The 18,372-nt window shown below is 43.3% G+C and overlaps 1 protein-coding gene across 12 annotated transcripts in view; it reads right to left on the bottom strand.

Annotated features, from left to right (window-relative positions):
• The window catches only part of ANKRD26 (ankyrin repeat domain containing 26), a 101,976-nt gene that overhangs the window by 4,294 nt on the left and 79,310 nt on the right, over positions 1-18,372 (bottom strand). For all 12 annotated transcript variants that reach the window (XM_075599959.1, XM_075599950.1, XM_075599954.1 and 9 more), the window contains 6 exons: positions 13,658-13,792; positions 10,115-10,227; positions 6,914-7,052; positions 5,250-5,540; positions 1,505-1,740; positions 914-1,157 (listed from right to left, as the gene is read on the bottom strand). In XM_075599959.1, coding sequence (XP_075456074.1) covers positions 914-1,157; positions 1,505-1,740; positions 5,250-5,540; positions 6,914-7,052; positions 10,115-10,227; positions 13,658-13,792 — 1,158 coding nt within the window. The remainder of the gene's footprint in view (positions 1-913; positions 1,158-1,504; positions 1,741-5,249; positions 5,541-6,913; positions 7,053-10,114; positions 10,228-13,657; positions 13,793-18,372) is intronic.

Here is an 18,372-nt window from a genome sequence, read left to right as displayed (position 1 = left end):
AATCAGTTGGATAAAATAATGGTTTCCAATGTAATAAAGATAAGCTTTTCACTTGCTTTCCATGCCTAAATCAGAATGGTGTTAATTCTGATAAATGTGCGGAGAAGAATTAGGCTAGTTTTGGTGGGCCTATTTACCAGGAAAGTAAAAGCATTCAATCATGGAAAAGCCAAACTACAAGCACACAGAGGGCTCATACATAATTGTAGACACAAAGTGTCCGCAAATAAGAAGAAGTGACCAATGTGACGTTACAATGAAGGTATTACAAAATTCACCACCTGGGCAATTCGTAGTCATTCATACCAATAAAAATGGAATATATGTCACAATGAAGCATGGTCTCTAAACAGAAATAAATACCGTGACAGAGAGCTTGACGACAAATATGATGTGTAGTAAGGTTTGGATATTATATACTGTAATGCACAGACATTCACTCAGAAATGCTTTGAATGTTTTAGTTTAAATTCATTAGTAGAGAGGTGGAGGTACACCTGGACTTGTTACATATGATAGTTTGTGCCCTTTTTATGTTGTATTATTTATACTGGCATGAATTAGAAGATGAATGACACCATGAAAATGATAAGTCAATTGCCTTACATCAGTCACCCATGTATACAAATACGTCATACGTTATTAATAAATATTGATACTTCGCTATAGCAATATGCAAGTGTACCATTATCTATCTAGCTATCATGCATTATTGTTATTACTGTACTTGCTTTCACTAGAAAATCATTATCTTTATGAAATTATGCATTTATACTTCTTATAAGAGATGCAGTGCATGAAATGTATTGAATATATGGAAATGTTATAAATAAACATATAAAAGTATATATGTGGACAAAAAAAAAAACTCTAATGGCATGGTCCGGTAAAAATAAGAATAAATGCTGCAGACCTTTGCAAGGTAGGACTCTACTCTGTTTGGGGATATTCCATTTCCAACAGAGTTCAGAAAACTTCCTCCAAGTCCAAAACTTCTGTTCAGTTCTAAGTTACTACCAATAATTCCAAGCTGACTAGCATCTAGAACAGGACTGGCTGACAGGCTTCCATTTACAATACTGCTTGCAATCAATGATTTGCTTCTTTGCCGCTCATTAAGCAACTTGGCATTGGCTTCTGCAAGCCGTTCATGTGATCTGTGAAGATATTTAAATGTCATGTCAGTAAACTTTGTGTTCCAGACCCATGACAAATGTACGTAAATCAAATTTGTCTGGACAAACGCAACTGCAATAACCCCCCAAAAGATAATCAAGTAAACAGGTTAGTGACACTATTAAAGTGCATTGCAAATTATATGTTTCAGAAGGGAGACAAACAAATAGCTTGAAGTAAATAAAGTTTAAGTATTTAGTGGCTATCTTTATTCTTTTTACTTTATTTCTAAATTAAGTGCTGCTAGACTAACTGAAGCAGGTTACATTCTATTCAGACATACGAACAAAGGAGAAGGCATGAACAATAATGAATTAGATTTACTAACCTATCCAGTTTGGCTGCCAGAGACTTTCTCAACTTTAATTCTTCCATGTACAAATCCTTGAATCTCCCCAGCTCTGTTTGAGTGGTCTCTTTCTGACACATGCTGTCTTGCTGTGTGTTTTTAATTATCCCAAGTTCAGATTCCAGATCTTGAATTCTGTGCTCTAGCTGATTTCTTGCTGAAGCATCATTTGTAGCTCTTATTTGTTCTAGTGTCTCTTGTGAAGCAGCCTGTGTCTGAAAAACAAAACAATAATTAAACCTAGTCCCTATAAGAAAGGGCCAGTGCCACTTTTGGAAAGAGAGGGAAAAAAAGGGACAATGTTTTCATAGCAATTAAATCTTTTAGAGTACTTTTACAATCTTTATATATACAATTAAGAACAGACTTACAAACTTCACTGCGTTGTGTTGCCAATCAAGACAGATGCGTTTCCTTGCTGGGTGCTCGACAGGAACAGGACTGCTGCTGTCGGAATTCCGAAGGGAAGATAAGCTGTGGCACACACCAGTCTCCAATATACAATTTCTTTATGGTATCAACATTTAGTTGTCAATATTACAACTTCATCAGGAATAGCTGTTGTCCTGATCAAGTTGTAATACAGACGACGAAACGCTGACAATAAAGAACTGATCCATTGAAGACTGGTGTGCCACAGCTCATCTTTACTATGGAAACATTCATACCCCATATAAACATTAAAAGAAAAAAAAAATGCGCACACACACGTTTAAACAATAGAGTACAGTTCTTTAAAAAACTGCAGCCCAAAGGAAATGCACTTACAGGATTAAAAAAAGCAACCATACGTGGGAGAGAAATCTGTGTGTAGTCATCTGCAAGGGTTGGGGGGGGGTCCCAGGTAGGCAGGGTACATCTGCACAGCTTGTAGCTACCACCAGCTCCTGTCACGCGTTGGCGCCAAAACAGTGAGTCTATCAGTGCCTCCACGTCCTCTGCTCCTGCATAGGATAGTTGCCAGCACTTGGAAATGCAGCTAGCTGGATCGCAGGGACGCCCAGGACTCCATGTACACACACCCAAGCGCGACTTCGCCTTTGTGTGACGAAACGCGTAGGGTTGGTGACGGCATCGCGCTTGGGTGTGTGTACATGAATAAACTTTATTTTAATCGTTTGTTTTTAGTCGTACATTTAGACCAAGATACAATTAAACTCTGGTCTGCGGTGCGCCGTCATTTGGGACCCTTTGGTGTACTCCTGTACAGTACACTTCACTAGATTTATTCTACCCTTTCCCTGGCAGCACGCGATCTCTCTTTAGGGGCTTGAGCGAGGTAGCACACAATATATATATATATATATATATATATATATATATATATATATATATATATATATATATATATATATATATATATATATATATATATATATATATATATATATAATCCAATGCACAGCCGGCACACCATATGCAAGTAAATAAGTTTTGGTGCTTGAGAAAGGTCCCACTGGGGGACCGAAACGTCGGTTTTTGTGTCTTCTATCAAATATAGAACATTTTTGATTTACTTACCTGCGTGCTGTCCCTTGATGTCGTGTTGCAACCAGTATCGTATGGTCTATATATATATATATATATATATATATATATATATATACACATATACTCACACATATACATATACATATACACACACACAATTTTTTTTTATATAAAAAATGTGCCAGTCACCTACGCCCAACCTATTAAAATCCGTTAAGCTGCACATCAGCCTCCTACAGTGCATTAAAGATTTTATTAACAATTACTAAATAGCAGTGGTGTTAAAATATTTGTGAGGCAATAACGCACCTCAAAAGTATATGCTGGTGCTTCTTTCCCTCCGGTGAACGTCCCGATTCTATCCTTCCAGACACCATGGGGGTTCGTACAACTGTGTCCCGGGAAGTGCCGTCTTAATGCATGAGCACGCTGGGCAGTTGCCCGGGGGCCCCACGAGCAGAGGGGCCCCATGCTAATCTATGCACATACCAGAATTTAACACTAATTTTCCGATCACCCGCCTCAACATTCAAACCTCCCGCTAACTCGGTAGAAGGAGAACTTGTAGTGGAGAGTTGGCATGTCTGCATTCGCGAGAGAAATTTTGCAGGGCCCAGTGCACTGCTTTGCCCAGGGGGCCTATAATGCTGTTAAGACAGCACTGGTCCCGGGCGGTCGGACCACTCGTTGAGGGTGTCACATTTTGCAAGGAGGGGGAAGGGCGTGAAAGATGAAAGCACCAGAAGGTGATTTTTTCATTCCTCCTTTCCTACGGAAGTATTGTGCAGATACTTCGTGGGTACTATATCTATTTGTTTCAATTAACTGCTCTAATTATTTAACTTGTAACATTGTAATATTATGAGCAGTTAATTGGAACAATATATAGTACCCACTGAGTATTTTCATGATTCTTCAATTCCCTGAGGAAGCAGGGATATGTTCCTGTGAAACGCGTAAGAACAGAGGAAAAGAGGAACGAAAAATATGGAGCCCTTTTGCTGTGCTATAGCATCTTCCACCCTTTTAAAGCATCACACCTTCAATACAGGAAGTGGTACGGCCACCCGGGACGCCGAGAGGCACGGACCCCCTATGGTGTCTGGAAGGATGGAATCGGGATGTTGAGCTGAGGGAAAAGAGCACCAGCATATACTGTTGAGGCTTGTTACTGCCTCACAAATGGGAGTTGAATACCACTGCTCTTTAATAAAAACTTTCAACTCTTTACAGATTTCTACTTGAATTACTGGTGTTCAGACACCTTTGTAAGTAGCAGCAGCAGCAGCAGACCCCACTCCCTGTGGAGTTACACTTATGGTAACTGCTGGAAGGACCAGCGGAATACCTATATATTGACAAACCACCTTTTACAAACATCTCCATACTACTTTCAAGACAGCGGGTGCTCATTTTACCCTATTGAGTAAAATGCATTTCCATTTTCCGGTCTTTTACGAAGTACGAATAACAGAGTAACAGTTAACATTTTTTTTTTTAAACCAATTTAATAATTTACCATAATTTCTTTTCATAATATTTCATAATTATCTATGGTAAGTTTTATGCGTGTTGCCAGATATTCTATCAATCAACCATTTAAGATATTGAGAAGCATCTACTCCATACTAATCACCACCAATATACGGACATATCTAGATGCTATAATACTCCACTTAAAATAGAGGATACAAGTAGAATTAAAAGATACATATTTTGGGTTTAACATTTGAAACCCATTTTGGGTTTCACATTTGTTGCACCTCTACCCCCCACCTTAAAGTTCTTTATATACTAACATTTGTATATATACAGGTATTTTCTACTAGAAATAATCACCTACAACGTATAATTATTAGCATTGTAGTTTTGGACTAGTTGACTCCCTGGCTCAGTATTATGACATTCTTTGAAGCCCAACCTAAGCCATAAAGTTCTCGTCCTAAGTGGGACGGCTCTTTAATAATCTAAAATTTCTTTACGTGTTCTTTGGCTATTCCAAATAGTTTCTTTTATAGGTAAAAACATAGTGTTATTTGCTTTTTTTATTTTGCACTGTAAAGCTTAGTTTTACAGTATCCAAATCTACATTCTGCCATCATGAACCTAAAATTAAAGGACATTACACCAATATATATATATATATATTAAATTACTTTCCAATATAAATTAGGACCTCTAATTCAGTTCTTGAAAATGAATATTGCAAAATGGACAAGTAGGAGATAGTCACCTGCAGGAATAGATTAACTTCTTCTAGCTTCTGCCTCAATTCTTGTCTGCCTCGCTCTTCTATTTCTCTTTTGTATTGCTCCATGAGACTTTGATCCACCTTGTTTGACTCTACATGCTTCTTCAGGTCCCCTACTTCATCCCCCAACTGTCTATTGATCCTTTCTAGTCGCTCGTGATTCTTGTGCAAAATCTTCATAGAAGACAACTGTTCCTGCAGATCTCGATTTGTAGATTCTAACTGCGTATACTTCGCCGATTCTCTTTCCGAATGTAGGGAAAGTTCTTCAATCTGTGTAATGCAGGATTTAAATGATAGAAGTTAAAGTTATGGATTTTTTCCCCCTTCAAATTACAGCATATCTGATATAAAGATGACAACATGATTACTCTATGGAATGTTTGAGTAACAGAAATCTAGCTTACTCCATGTTAATAGGATAATTAGATTTATGCATGACAAAAGACATGGGACACGACAAAGGGGAGGCGAGGCAGCGATAAAAGGTAAAAACCCACCTTAAACTCCTTTCCCTAAGCTTATAAATATGAACGTAAGAAATTAAAAAAATTATTTTGAAAGTGATTAAAAAAAAAAAAAAGTACTGTCAATTAATCATAATCCTATTGCGTTAACCTATTAAACGTATCAATATAACTACATTTGTCCTAAAGAGACTTTGTCCCATATTTACTAAGTGGTGCTGCTGCTGCATACAACACCTTAAGGACCATTTAAGTGAATGGGCCATACAGGGTCTTCTGCTGTCAATAGAAGGATGTCTTGCGGAATAGCATCGCCTAGTAAATATGGACCTTCATCTTTAATCTAAGTCTCCACACAACAGTAATTACAGATGTTGTTCGCGGTAACCTGCTAAGAAAGCTTTGATTGCCCATCGCCCAAACATCATAAAACATAATTTTAACATCTGCGTAACCTGAGCCCAAGACAAAAAAAAAAACCATGCCCAGATCCATGTTTCATCCTAAAATTTTCAACAATCAATTCTTAAAGTAAAAACAATTAAGGCTTTCACATGATCCTAACTCAAATACAGTGGTCAACGGGCATATACAAGTTCACAAACATCGTATTAGCACTACCAATGACAGGTGACTACGTTTACAGACGGACATTATTTAATTTTTAGAAGAGGTTCTAGTTGAATATTTTATTTCACTTTAATTTACACATTATCTGCTTGGAACACCTTTCTAGCTGCATTATCAGTTTAATATCGTCCGTTTCCCTTTAGAAATGCCCCATCATTAGGTGTACTTAAATTACAGATGATGAGACAGTATTAGAACACTTGTACCTGGGAAATTCTGGGAGATTCTGGGGCAGTCTCACCCACCGTAAATGCCTCAACATTTCTGTGAGATTCTTAATGGCCCATAGGATTAACACAGCAGGGGTCCCTGCAGTCCCATTAAACCGAATGGGACTGCAGGGACCCCTTGTGTGTTAATCCGATGGGCCATTAAGAATCTCATATAAATGTTGAGGCAAAGTTGAAGCATTTACTGTGAGACTGCCCCAGAATTTCCCAGGCAAGAGATCTAATACTGGTGGCTGCATCTGTAGCTTTGTTTTCCTTCATGATGGTAAAACTACAGAGATGAAATATACTGCTACAAAGAAATATCCAAAAGAGAGACCTTTTCTTTTAATCTTATAGCTTTGCTTTCTGTTTCCAGGTGCTTGTTTTTCGAACCTTCTTGAAAACTACTCTGTTGGAGCTCACCACCATCACACTCTTTCAGTTTCTTTTTAGCAGTTTTCAAAAGCTTCTTTAGCCTACATAGGGAGAAAAAAGTAGGGGTTACTTCTAGATGAAGCTTGACAAGAGCGAAAAGAAGGAAAAAAATTGGTAATTTAGGAATCCAACGCCATGCAGTTAAAGTAGAAGTCTAGTCAAAATATATTGTTATTCTACAGACGGTCTTTGCATTTCCTTTATCACACATTTCTGTATAAAGCCTCACAGAATTGCCCTATCTTGTAGAATACTGATGTAAAATGAAACCCACAGGTATTGTTAAAAATGAAATAAAAATCAACAGAATAGTTCATGAGAGCACTATGGGTATCTTTGTGTTGAGGATATCTGAAGAAATTGAGGGCAACAGGCAGGGTCAGCAGTTTACAACGTTTTTCATGGAGAATAAAGACCCACAATATTGTAGTCAGTTCATCTTTAGTGCTGCTGTACTTTGTAATGCAGCGTGTGGAGTATTCAGGGTGGGGGTTGTAAAGTGGTAATGTATCTATTATGCTGAATCTTTTGTTTTGATTTCTTAAAGCAGCAAAATGTGAAATCTTATATTGTAAAAAATATAATACATTTTGAAGTATTAGATAGTGATTTAAAAAAAAAAAATTCAACTCAATGCCATTTTTAATGAGTTTTAAAGCATTCTTTGATTTCTATAGGTTTCAACCCAGCACCCAAGCAGTTTAATAATTTGTTGCAAATGTTCCCAGCAGTTTGTGCTGTAAACTATAACAATAGATAATGTTACCTTAGCAGCTACACTGCATGCTTATATTACTGAGTTACACCGACTGTGTGCTTAAGGCTGCCCTTATACAGCCGGCGACGGCGATGCGACCGATGACGTCACCCATCGCCGTCGCCATTGCGATGAGTTGTATTTGAAGTTTAGACGACATCGCTGTCTGACGTCATAAAAGGGGAGGCAGAGGCACGGAGAAGCTCCCGATTGGCCGCAAGGCAGCCTAATGCTACGCTTATACCAAGGGCTACGACGCGACCTGGTGCAGGAGATCAGAGGACGACCGGGCGGCGTGGTGGAGGCGTGGCCGTGAGCGGTTCGCCCTCAATGGTTGACTCCGTCGCGGCCGCGACGGACTGCATGTACTTGCTACGGCGCTGTGCGACGTCGCAGTCACAAGTACTATAAGCGTAGCCTAACAATTGGCTGCTTCAGTCGTGAATTTGACAGATTTATGACAGGAGCACTAAACGATTGCCAGTTTAGGTAAGAATGTAGAATTATACATGGTCACAGGTAAAAGCCCGTATTTAGCTCTTAATGAATGCAATTTGATCACACCGCTTTTTGTATAGATGTAGGAGACGTCGGTGCACCTGTTCTCACAATTTGGTGCCTTACTGCTCGATTTGCTTGCATTGCAAAATCGCACAAAAACCCATCGCAAATTACATGATAACGCTTTTAAACAAGTGTCTACAGCAGGCCTGCACAACTCGTAAAGCGAGAAGGGCCGAACTGCTCCAAGGAATTTTTTTTAGGTCGCACGGGTAAAAATCAAAATCATCATCATCATCATCTCTCTTCCAGCACCTCTCATCATCATATCTCCCCCAGAACCCCTCACTAATCAACCTTTGCGATACTCCCCATCTATCTCTCAAACCCCTATCACACACACACACACACACACACACACACACACACACACACACACACACACACACACACACACACACACACACCTCCCTATCCACATCAAACACACAATACCCCCCTGCACAACACACACATCCCACCCCCCCTGCACAACACACACATCCCACCCCCCCTGCACCTCACATCCTTCTCCCCCCCTGCACCTCACATCCTTCTCCCCCCCTGCACCTCACATCACTCTCCCCCCCTGCACCTCACATCACTCTCCCCCCCCTGCACCTCACATCACTCTCCCCCCCTGCACCTCACATCACTCTCCCCCCCTGCACCTCACATCACTCTCCCCCCTGCACCTCACATCACTCTCCCCCCCTTACCTCACATCACTCTCCCCCCCTGCACCTCACATCACTCTCCCCCCCTGCACCTCACATCACTCTCCCCCCCTGCACCTCACATCACTCTCCCCCCCTGCACCTCACATCACTCTCCCCCCCTGCACCTCACACCACTCTCCCCCCCTGCACCTCACATCACTCTCCCCCCCTGCACCTCACATCACTCTCCCCCCCTGCACCTCACATCACTCTCCCCCCCTGCACCTCACATCACTCTCCCCCCCTGCACCTCACATCACTCTCCCCCCCTGCACCTCACATCACTGTCCCCCCCTGCACCTCACATCACTCTCCCCCCTGCATCTCACATCACTCTCGCCCCTGCACCTCCAATCACCCCCCTGCACCTCCAATGACCCCCAATGACCCCCCCTGCACCTCCAATGACCCCCCCCTGCACCTCCAATGACCCCCCCCCTCACCTCCAGTGACCCCCCTTCACCTCCAATCACCCCCCGCACCTCCAATCACCCCCCCTGCACCTCCAATCACCCCCCCGCACCTCCAATCACCCCCCCCCTGCACCTCCAATCACCCCCCCCCTGCACCTCCAATCACCCCCCCCTGCACCTCCAATCACCCCCCCTGCACCTCACATCACCCCCCCTGCACCTCACATCACCCCCCCCCCTGCACCTCACATCACCCCCCCCCCCCTGCACCTCACATCACCCTTCCTGCACCTCACCTCCCCTGCACCTCACCTCAATGCACCTCACATCACCCCCGGGACCGCGGGGAATCGCCGCCATTTTTTTTTTAAAGTCGCACAGAGATGTATGTTGTGCAGGCCTGGTCTACAGCAATGCATTATGTGCAGAAACCTGCTAGATCTGTAATTACGCTTTTAATCCTAAATTTGAATAACTATTAAACCAGATCTTAAAATACTAAACAGACGTTAAAATAGTAGAGAAGGTCACACAGTTGCGTGGTTTAAGCTTCTGGCAAACCCGATATAAATTGCTCTTTAAGACTGCATCTTTAATAAAATAGGGTACTTTTTTCAATTCCGATAATATACTCCCTGGATCATACAATTGAATATATTGTACAAGTATTATACCCAGTAATTTCTCGTTGTAATTCATTGTTTCTCTTCATTTCCTGGTCGAATCGTGCCTCCATAGATCTCTTGAGTTCTACCAATTTTTTCACCTTTTTTCTTTCAGTTTCAACCTTAAAAAGATAACCCAGTTTAAGTGCGATCTTTTATTAACAAGTGTTTAAAAAATCGTAGGTTATAATAAAATAATACTCCACACCCGACCTGTGCATACACTCTTGACCACGTCCCATAACTTTTCGATTAGATGTAACCAGGGCCGCCAACAAGGGGGGGGGGGGGAGGAGCTGGGACAACTGTCCAAAGCCCGGTAGCCTAGTCAAGCTGCCAAGCCTCATTGCCGCCAAGCCTCATTGCTGCCAGGCCCCAGTTCTCCCTCTGTCTCTCCCTTGCCGGTGTGCACCGGAAACTTGCCCCACTTGGAAATCAAGCCCAGCTTCAGCATCCGTGCACACACCAGCACAGCACCAGAGGCCTGAACCACCCCCAAGGAAAGTCTATCCATGTGTATTACTGCTTGGATATTTTTTTGGTGTGATGTATGTGTGCGTTTGTGCGTGTGCGTGTGTGCATGTGTGCATGTTTGTGCGTGTGCATGTGTGTGCATGTGTGCGTTTCTGCATGTTTGTGCGTGTGCATGTGTGTGTTTCTGCATGTTTGTGCGTGTGCATGTGTTCGTTTGTGCGTGTGCATGTGCGCGTTTGTGCATGTGTGCGTGTGCATGTTTGTGCGTGTGCATGTTTGTGCGTGTGCGCGTTTGAGCATTTGCATGTGTGCGTTTCTATGTATGCGTGCGTGCGTTTGTATGTGTGCGTGCGTTTGTATGTGTGCGTGCGTTTGTATGTGTGCGTGCGTGCGTTTGTATGTGTGCGTGCGTTTGTATGTGTGCATTTGTATGTGTGCGTGCGTGCGTTTGTATGTGTGCGTGCGTTTGTATGTGTGTGTGCGTGCGTGCGTATGTGTGTGCGTGCGTATGTGTGCGTATGTGTACTTAACCAAGCGTCCGTCAATTCGCTCTACTGAGCGCATTTTTGAACTGTTGTCTAGGCAGGTCACAATAGGACATTCGGTGATCTATTTCATCAGACCACCCCATTATCCAGACCTACACTGCAGACACAGTATACACCCCTAAACACTACAGGATTTACTAGCTTACATCCAGATAGCCTTATGAGGTCCTTTGACTCCAACCAATAGCCATTCAATTAAGGCAGTGGGGGTAGTGAGAACATTAGAGTATCGAGATTATACTTATCTCTCACGCTCATACTATCTATCCCTTCTGACCATCTATGGGGCCTCCCATTGAGGTAGTCCAATGCTTATCGTTCCTATGGTGTATCCTTACTTATGACCATTAGCTCTCCAGGGTAAGGTAGGCACTATACATCAGCCATCCTACCTACCCTCTGTCCCATTTTAATTCGTTTATTTTGTCATGCCTAGCCCTTTCATCATTTGGGGCTCTATGTGTCTTATTTTACTCCGAGAGTAAGTCTCTCTAATAAATTGTATTTTATGTTCACTTCATTACCCTAGCACACCTCCCACTCTTAGTCATTAGGTCCATTCAGGTGTGTCTATTTAGTTTTTCTTGAGAACTTTGATTTGAGTGCTCTCGCAGTGGGGTTCTTTGTCTCTTCTGGTATCCATGAATGTATATATATATGAATGTATATGTGTATATGCATGAATGTATAGTTGTATATGCATGAATGTATATGTGTATATGCAGTGGTGGGATTCAGCCGGTTCGCACCGGTTTGTGCGAACCTGTTTCTAGGATTTCTGATGTTCGCCGAACTGGTGCTTAACAGGCGCAGAGGGAGATGTTATGCTGCGGTGGAAGATGGTAGGCGGCGCGGGAGATGGTGTGCAGCACCGGGCTGAAAGTATTTGCCGGTAACAATCACTTGAGTGAGAGTCAGAGCAGGTCTGCAGGGGAGGTGCGCCATCTAGCTGTCTGACCCGGAACTTCCTGTCTGTTGCTATAGAGCACTCATCTCCCCGTGCTGCTCCTGCTCTGACGAGATTCTACTACCGGCTAATTCTTTCAGCCGGGTCAGACCTCCCCGTGCCTGTTTCCACCAAGGTAGGCATGGAGGAGGACTGGGAGAGATGTGAGGAGGGTCAGGGAGAGATGTGAGGGGGGTCTGGGAGAGATGTGGGGGGGGGTCTGGGTGAGATGTGAGAGGGGCTGGGTGAGATGTAAGGGGGGCTGGGTGAGATGTGAGGGGGGCTGGGAGTGATGTGAGGGGGGCTGGGAGTGATGTGAGGGGGGCTGGGAGTGATGTGAGGGGGGCTGGGAGTGATGTGAGGGGGGCTGGGAGTGATGTGAGGGGGGCTGGGAGTGATGTGAGGGGGGCTGGGAGTGATGTGAGGGGGGCTGGGAGTGATGTGAGGGGGGCTGGGAGTGATGTGAGGGGGGCTGGGAGTGATGTGAGGGGGGCTGGAAGAGATGTGAGGGGGGCTGGAAGAGATGTGAGGGGGGCTGGAAGAGATGTGAGGGGGGCTGGAAGAGATGTGAGGGGGGCTGGAAGAGATGTGAGGGGGGCTGGAAGAGATGTGAGGGGGGCTGGAAGAGATGTGAGGGGGGCTGGAAGAGATGTGAGGGGGGCTGGGAGTGATGCGAGGGGGGCTGGGAGTGATGCGAGGGGGGCTGGGAGTGATGCGAGGGGGCTGGGAGTGATGTGAGGGGGGCTGGGAGTGATGTGAGGGGGGCTGGGAGTGATGTGAGGGGGGCTAGGAGAGATGTGAGGGGGGCTAGGAGAGATGTGAGGGGGCTGGGAGAGATGTGAGGGGGCTGGGAGAGATGTAAGGGGTCTGGGAGAGATGTGAGGGGGCTGGGAGAAATCTAAGGGGGGCTCGGGTCTCTCTCTTCCACCCCACCCCCCACATGCAGTCCTGTTCAACTGAATAAAACATTTAAAAAAAACATAAATATAAATATACAACATAAACACAAAACATCTCCCCCGTCTGTCTCTCACTCACACCCCCTCCGGCTCTCTCTCTCTACCCCCACCCCCCATCTCCCTTCCCCCTCCCCCCTGGTGAGAGAGAACCTGTTGCTAAAATTTTTGAATCCCGCCACTGTGTATATGCATGAAAGTATATTTGTATATGCATGAATGTATGTGTGTATATGCATGAATGTATATGCGTATGTGGACGTATGCATGTATACATGCATATATGTGCCTGTATGCGTATGCGCATATTCATGTTTGTGCACATGCGTGCATGTGTATGTGTATGTGCGTGTGCGTACAGTAGAACTGTAAAATGCATCAACACGTGTGAACATACAGAAATGTGAATACTGAAAATGATGCTTTGTAAAATCAGTTCCATATATACAGTGTCATAAAAGCTGGTACTTCAGAGCATACTTGCACAGTCACTTTGGTTTGCATAATATAATACCTTCCCCACAGAGACCAGCTGTATGGGGTACAATTATTTTACATATACAAACTTAGACTAGCAAATTACCGAAAATGAAAGATTAGTTATGTAATTCAGTGTGATGTGGTTTACCTGGTCACTCAAGTCAGCCTTTTCTCTGTCAAGCTCAGCTAGACGCACTCCTAATCGAGATCTTGACTTCAGCTCTTCCTCCCATAGATTATGCGAGTCGTGTGCACTTTGAGACAATGCCGATTGCTTATGCACCTAAATAAGGGGGCAACAAAACAGGTAAAACGACTGACTTTCGATCAGGTTAAATAATAAAAAAAAAAAATAAGAAACACATGACCTCAAAATAAGCTGTTCATCAAGGAGTTTGAGAATCATTTGGAATATATATATATTCTGGACCCCTTTTTACGTCCAGCGGTTGAATCGTTACCATCATATCTCCGTGACACCATGGATGTTTTGTCCAGATTGGATGGTATCACGGTAGATGAAAATACAATTCTTGCCACATGTGATGTGGAGTCACTATATACATCTATAGGCCACAAAGATGGTCTATTTGCTACAGGATTTTTTCTAAAAAGGTCGCAGTTCAGCTCCAACCTTACAGATCTTCTCTTACAACTTCTGTCCTTTATTTTGTATCATAATTTTTTTGTTTTCAAGAGCAGATTTTACTTACAGATTAGAGGGACAGCGATGGGGGCCACGTGTGCCCCATCATACGCAAATTTATTTTTGGGTTGGTGGGAGAGTGAGGTGGTGTTTTGTGACGAGAATCTTCATTTGACCTCCCATGTCTTGTTGTGGTTGAGATACATCGACGATATTCTTATTCTCTGGCAGGGCACTGCCGCTGAGCTTAGGAGTTTCGTCGATGTACTCAACTGCAACAACCTTAATATTAGACTTACGTATAAGTCCAGTACCACATCAATTGACTTCTTGGATCTCAAGATTTTTATTGATGTTGATGGCAATGTAGGGACTGACATCTTTAGGAAGTCTACCTCTACTATCTCGATTCTCCATGCCTCAAGCTTCCACCAGCAACACCAGATTCAGGGCATTCCTCGTAGTGAATTTCTGAGGTTAAAGCGTAGTTGCTCTACTGAGGAATGCTTTGAGTCTAGGGCAGTTGAGATGTGTAATAGATTTGTATCTAGAGGTTATAGCAAAAGATGTATTAATCAGGGGTACAAAAATACTGTGACAAAAAAAACGTGCAACACTATTACAACCACAGAAGAAGACTGATGACATCAAAACTCGTTTCATTGGAACCTACAATGATAGATGGGGAGATTTGAAATCTATTCTCCAGAAACATTGGCCGATCCTATGCACAGATGGAGAACTCAAAGATGCATTGGGCGACAGGGTGAATCTAACGTGTCGACGGTCACCCAATCTAAAAGACCGTCTTGTATACAGTCACAATATTCTTCATACTAGTGAGACATTTCTCACTGTAAGGACAAAGGGCTTTTCAAAATGTAATAATTGTTCGGCATGCAAATTCATGCTACCGACAGACAAATTCTCAAACAGTGATCAAACTAAAACCTATGATATTGGCTATATCCTTAAACAGTAGACAACCCCCTTAGATTTACAGTTAACATGTCCCTGCAAATTTAAATACATAGGAATGACTACCCGCAAACTTCGGTTCAGGATCTTAGAGCACTCTAGAAACATCAGATCAGCTCAGCGGGACTTGGATAATTTTAAAAAGATTACCTCTGTGGCAAGACACTTTTTACAGTGCCATGCCTCAGACAGTACATGTATTTCTGCATTTGCCTTTGACAAAGTATCTTTGGGCATCAGAGGTGGGGATTTGGAGAAAGCCCTCCTTAAAAAGGAATGCTATTGGATTGTCCTTTTAAACACTATGCAACCCAGGGGAATGAATGATTCCCTTGGTTTTGCTATGTTTTTATAATTTTTCACTGCCCACCTTCTCTATACACTTCTTATACTGCTATATAATATGTTCTGCAGATAATTAGTGACTATTAAAATCTTCTGTTCTTTATAGGTCTTGAGTCACTTTATCTTCTCTCCTGTCTTCTTTTGGACTTCATGGTCTCTCTATTCTGTTTTACTATTTATCTTTTTAATCTTTAGATTATTATTTAATATTTGCTTACTCTAACTACTAGTGCAGTTTCCTCTGTCTGCTCTCCTTTGATACCTAATGTGTAGGAACCTCTGTATGCTGTTTATATCTCATATGTTTAATATCTGTGTCCCTCTTTTGCTGCCTTCCTATACATAGATTGCCAAATCTGGTATGCTGCCTCTTTAAGTTTATCACGGCCCGATGACGTCACTCATGGCATTAACAGCAAGATGTCATTGATGCAGCACATGTGCGCTTGTGTGGGAATCCGGAGTAATTACACCGGCTGGGATTCCCCCTCTCCGGTGTATCAGCAGCAATTATTTTACCGCAGGCACCGGGGCGTGTGACGCAATCCATTAAGTAACGCGTCTGTGATTGGCTGCAAGGATTGGAAGGCAGTACAGACAATTAAGGGAAACCCTTTAAAGACTAGCTCACATCGCCTTGTCTGTATCACTCCGGGAAGAAGCCCACCCACGGGCGAAACGCGTAGAGTGGTTTCCTTCTGGCAGCTCCCCCTCATTATTTTTTGGCGTGACTCTCACCGCATGATGCGGTCTCTGTGGACTTTCATTTCTTTCAACATCAGCACGCAGTGAAGCTGGAACTACCAGGAACTGACCCCATCTGTCACGACACGACAGCTGAGTATCTCTTTCTCTCCTGTTAGGAGTCAGGCTCCCTCGTGGTATCCATGCACATGTGTGTTTGTTCAACCTAAGCACATTGGCACTCAGTATTTTTTCATATACTACTGCATTTTGTCTGCCTTTGTGCCAGGACCATAGAGACTATATATACTCATGCTGTGTATTTATTCATTACATTTTTTGTATTTGCTGGCCAGGGTATGAGTCTTGTTAACATTCTTTTATTTCTCCCCTGTGCTTTTCCCTTGGTATAAGTTATATTTTTTGTCCTAGACATTTTTTTGTGTATAGGTTTATTAAATGCCATATTTTTTCTTATGCCTGCAGCTACAGTTACTACTGTGTAGCAAGGTTTTGTTACTTTAAGGGTTTTTCTTTGTATCCATTAGCTTAGATCTGTGTAATACTATTATTATTTGGACACATCTTAGTTATTTGATTATCAGTTAGCATTTATTATATTTTCTAGTGAGTCATAGCCTGCCATTTTTTGGAGCTGCCATTTGTGTGTTTATGTTTTTAAGTTGGTGTTCATTGCTGTTCTAATAATAAAATCTTGTTCATTCTCTGTACTGACGGAGCATCCAGTTCTTTTCACATCAGTTTAATTTGAGTATTTTTGTGGTATATTTTAGAGTGCTATTTAGGGGATTGTCTTAGTTCTTTTTTGTGTGTTATATATATATATATATACATATATACACACGCATATATATATATATATATATATATATATATATATATATATATATACACATATATATATACACATATATATATATACAGTGTTCAACAAATAGGCATATCCACACGCCCGTGGCGAGTGGATTTAGGCTGCTGGCGAGCCGTGCTGCGGCTCTATGAATTCCCCTGCTCGTGCCAATTTAAAAAAAAAATATAAATAAATAATCCCCCTCCCTGATTGGGTTGACGCAGGGAAGAGGGCCGGCAGGCAGTTCTGGGTTAGCCCCTTCCCCCTGATCTCCTCCCCCCCTGCCACTAATCTCCTCCCCCTCCTGCCTCCCGATCTCCTCCCCCTCTGCCCACAATCCCAGCTTGCTGCCCAGGGCGGGAGGTAGGCTGAGGGGAGTCCCCGCTTGATGCCCGGGGCAGTAGGTAGGCAGCGGTGTGTCCGCCTCTGAAGGGGGTGAGGCGGCTACTTGAGGGGGGGGGGTGTGCGCTGCGGCGGCGTCCGCTTGGAGGGAGTGGGTCCTGCGATGGCATCCGCTTCGGGGGGTGAGGGGTGGTGCGGCGGCGTCCGCCTCTGGAGGGGGGGGCGCCCTCCCCCTGCCTTGCAGAGGCCCTTGTGCCGTGCGGAGGGCCCACTGCCGTGTGGAGGGCCCACTGCCATACAGTGGGTGAGTGTGTGTGTTACAGTGTGAGACAGTAACTGTGTGTGTGACTGACTGACTGAGTCTGTGTCTGTGTGTGAGTGTGTCACTCTCTCTCCCTCTCCCTGTGTCGCCCTCTCCGTCTTTGTCTCTCATTCTCGCTCTGTGTGTGTTCTCTCTCTGTCTCTCTCTCACCCACTCTCTCTCTCTGTGTCTCTCTCTCTGTGTGTCTCTCTCTCCCTGTCTCTCTCTCTCAAACACACACACTCTGGATCTCTTATTTACCCTATATCTTAACTGCCCTATACCTACACAGAAATAACCTATACTGCTTTCTTCCAGATCTAACTCTCAAGCTTCACACGGAAGACATCGGAATCCCCCCTAAACCAGAAGACAGGTAAGGAACACCTCCCCTCCAATGTATAACATTGAGGGAATGAGGGTACCTGGACATTGAGGGACTGCTGCTTTAGATATTGTGACGCGGGGGTGTCCAGGAACTAGTTATGGGGTTCAGGAAACTAGTTATTCACATCTGGCTTTTTTTTCCTAAAACACACACACACACACACGTAACAAGGACTAATTGTAGTATAATGTAATACAATAAATAAACTAATGTCAAAAACGAATGTTGTTCTTACTAGGAATTTATTATTTTAATTTTTTTAAAAGCGGGTCTTGGGGCGGGGCTAGGTGGCGAGTAGATTTTTTTTG

Source organism: Ascaphus truei, chromosome 5 (assembly GCF_040206685.1).
Source record: "Ascaphus truei isolate aAscTru1 chromosome 5, aAscTru1.hap1, whole genome shotgun sequence".
In the NCBI taxonomy this organism is placed as follows: Eukaryota; Metazoa; Chordata; class Amphibia; order Anura; family Ascaphidae; genus Ascaphus; species Ascaphus truei.
Note: the sequence above shows the minus strand (reverse complement) of the source record. Positions and strands in the feature narration are given on the sequence as shown.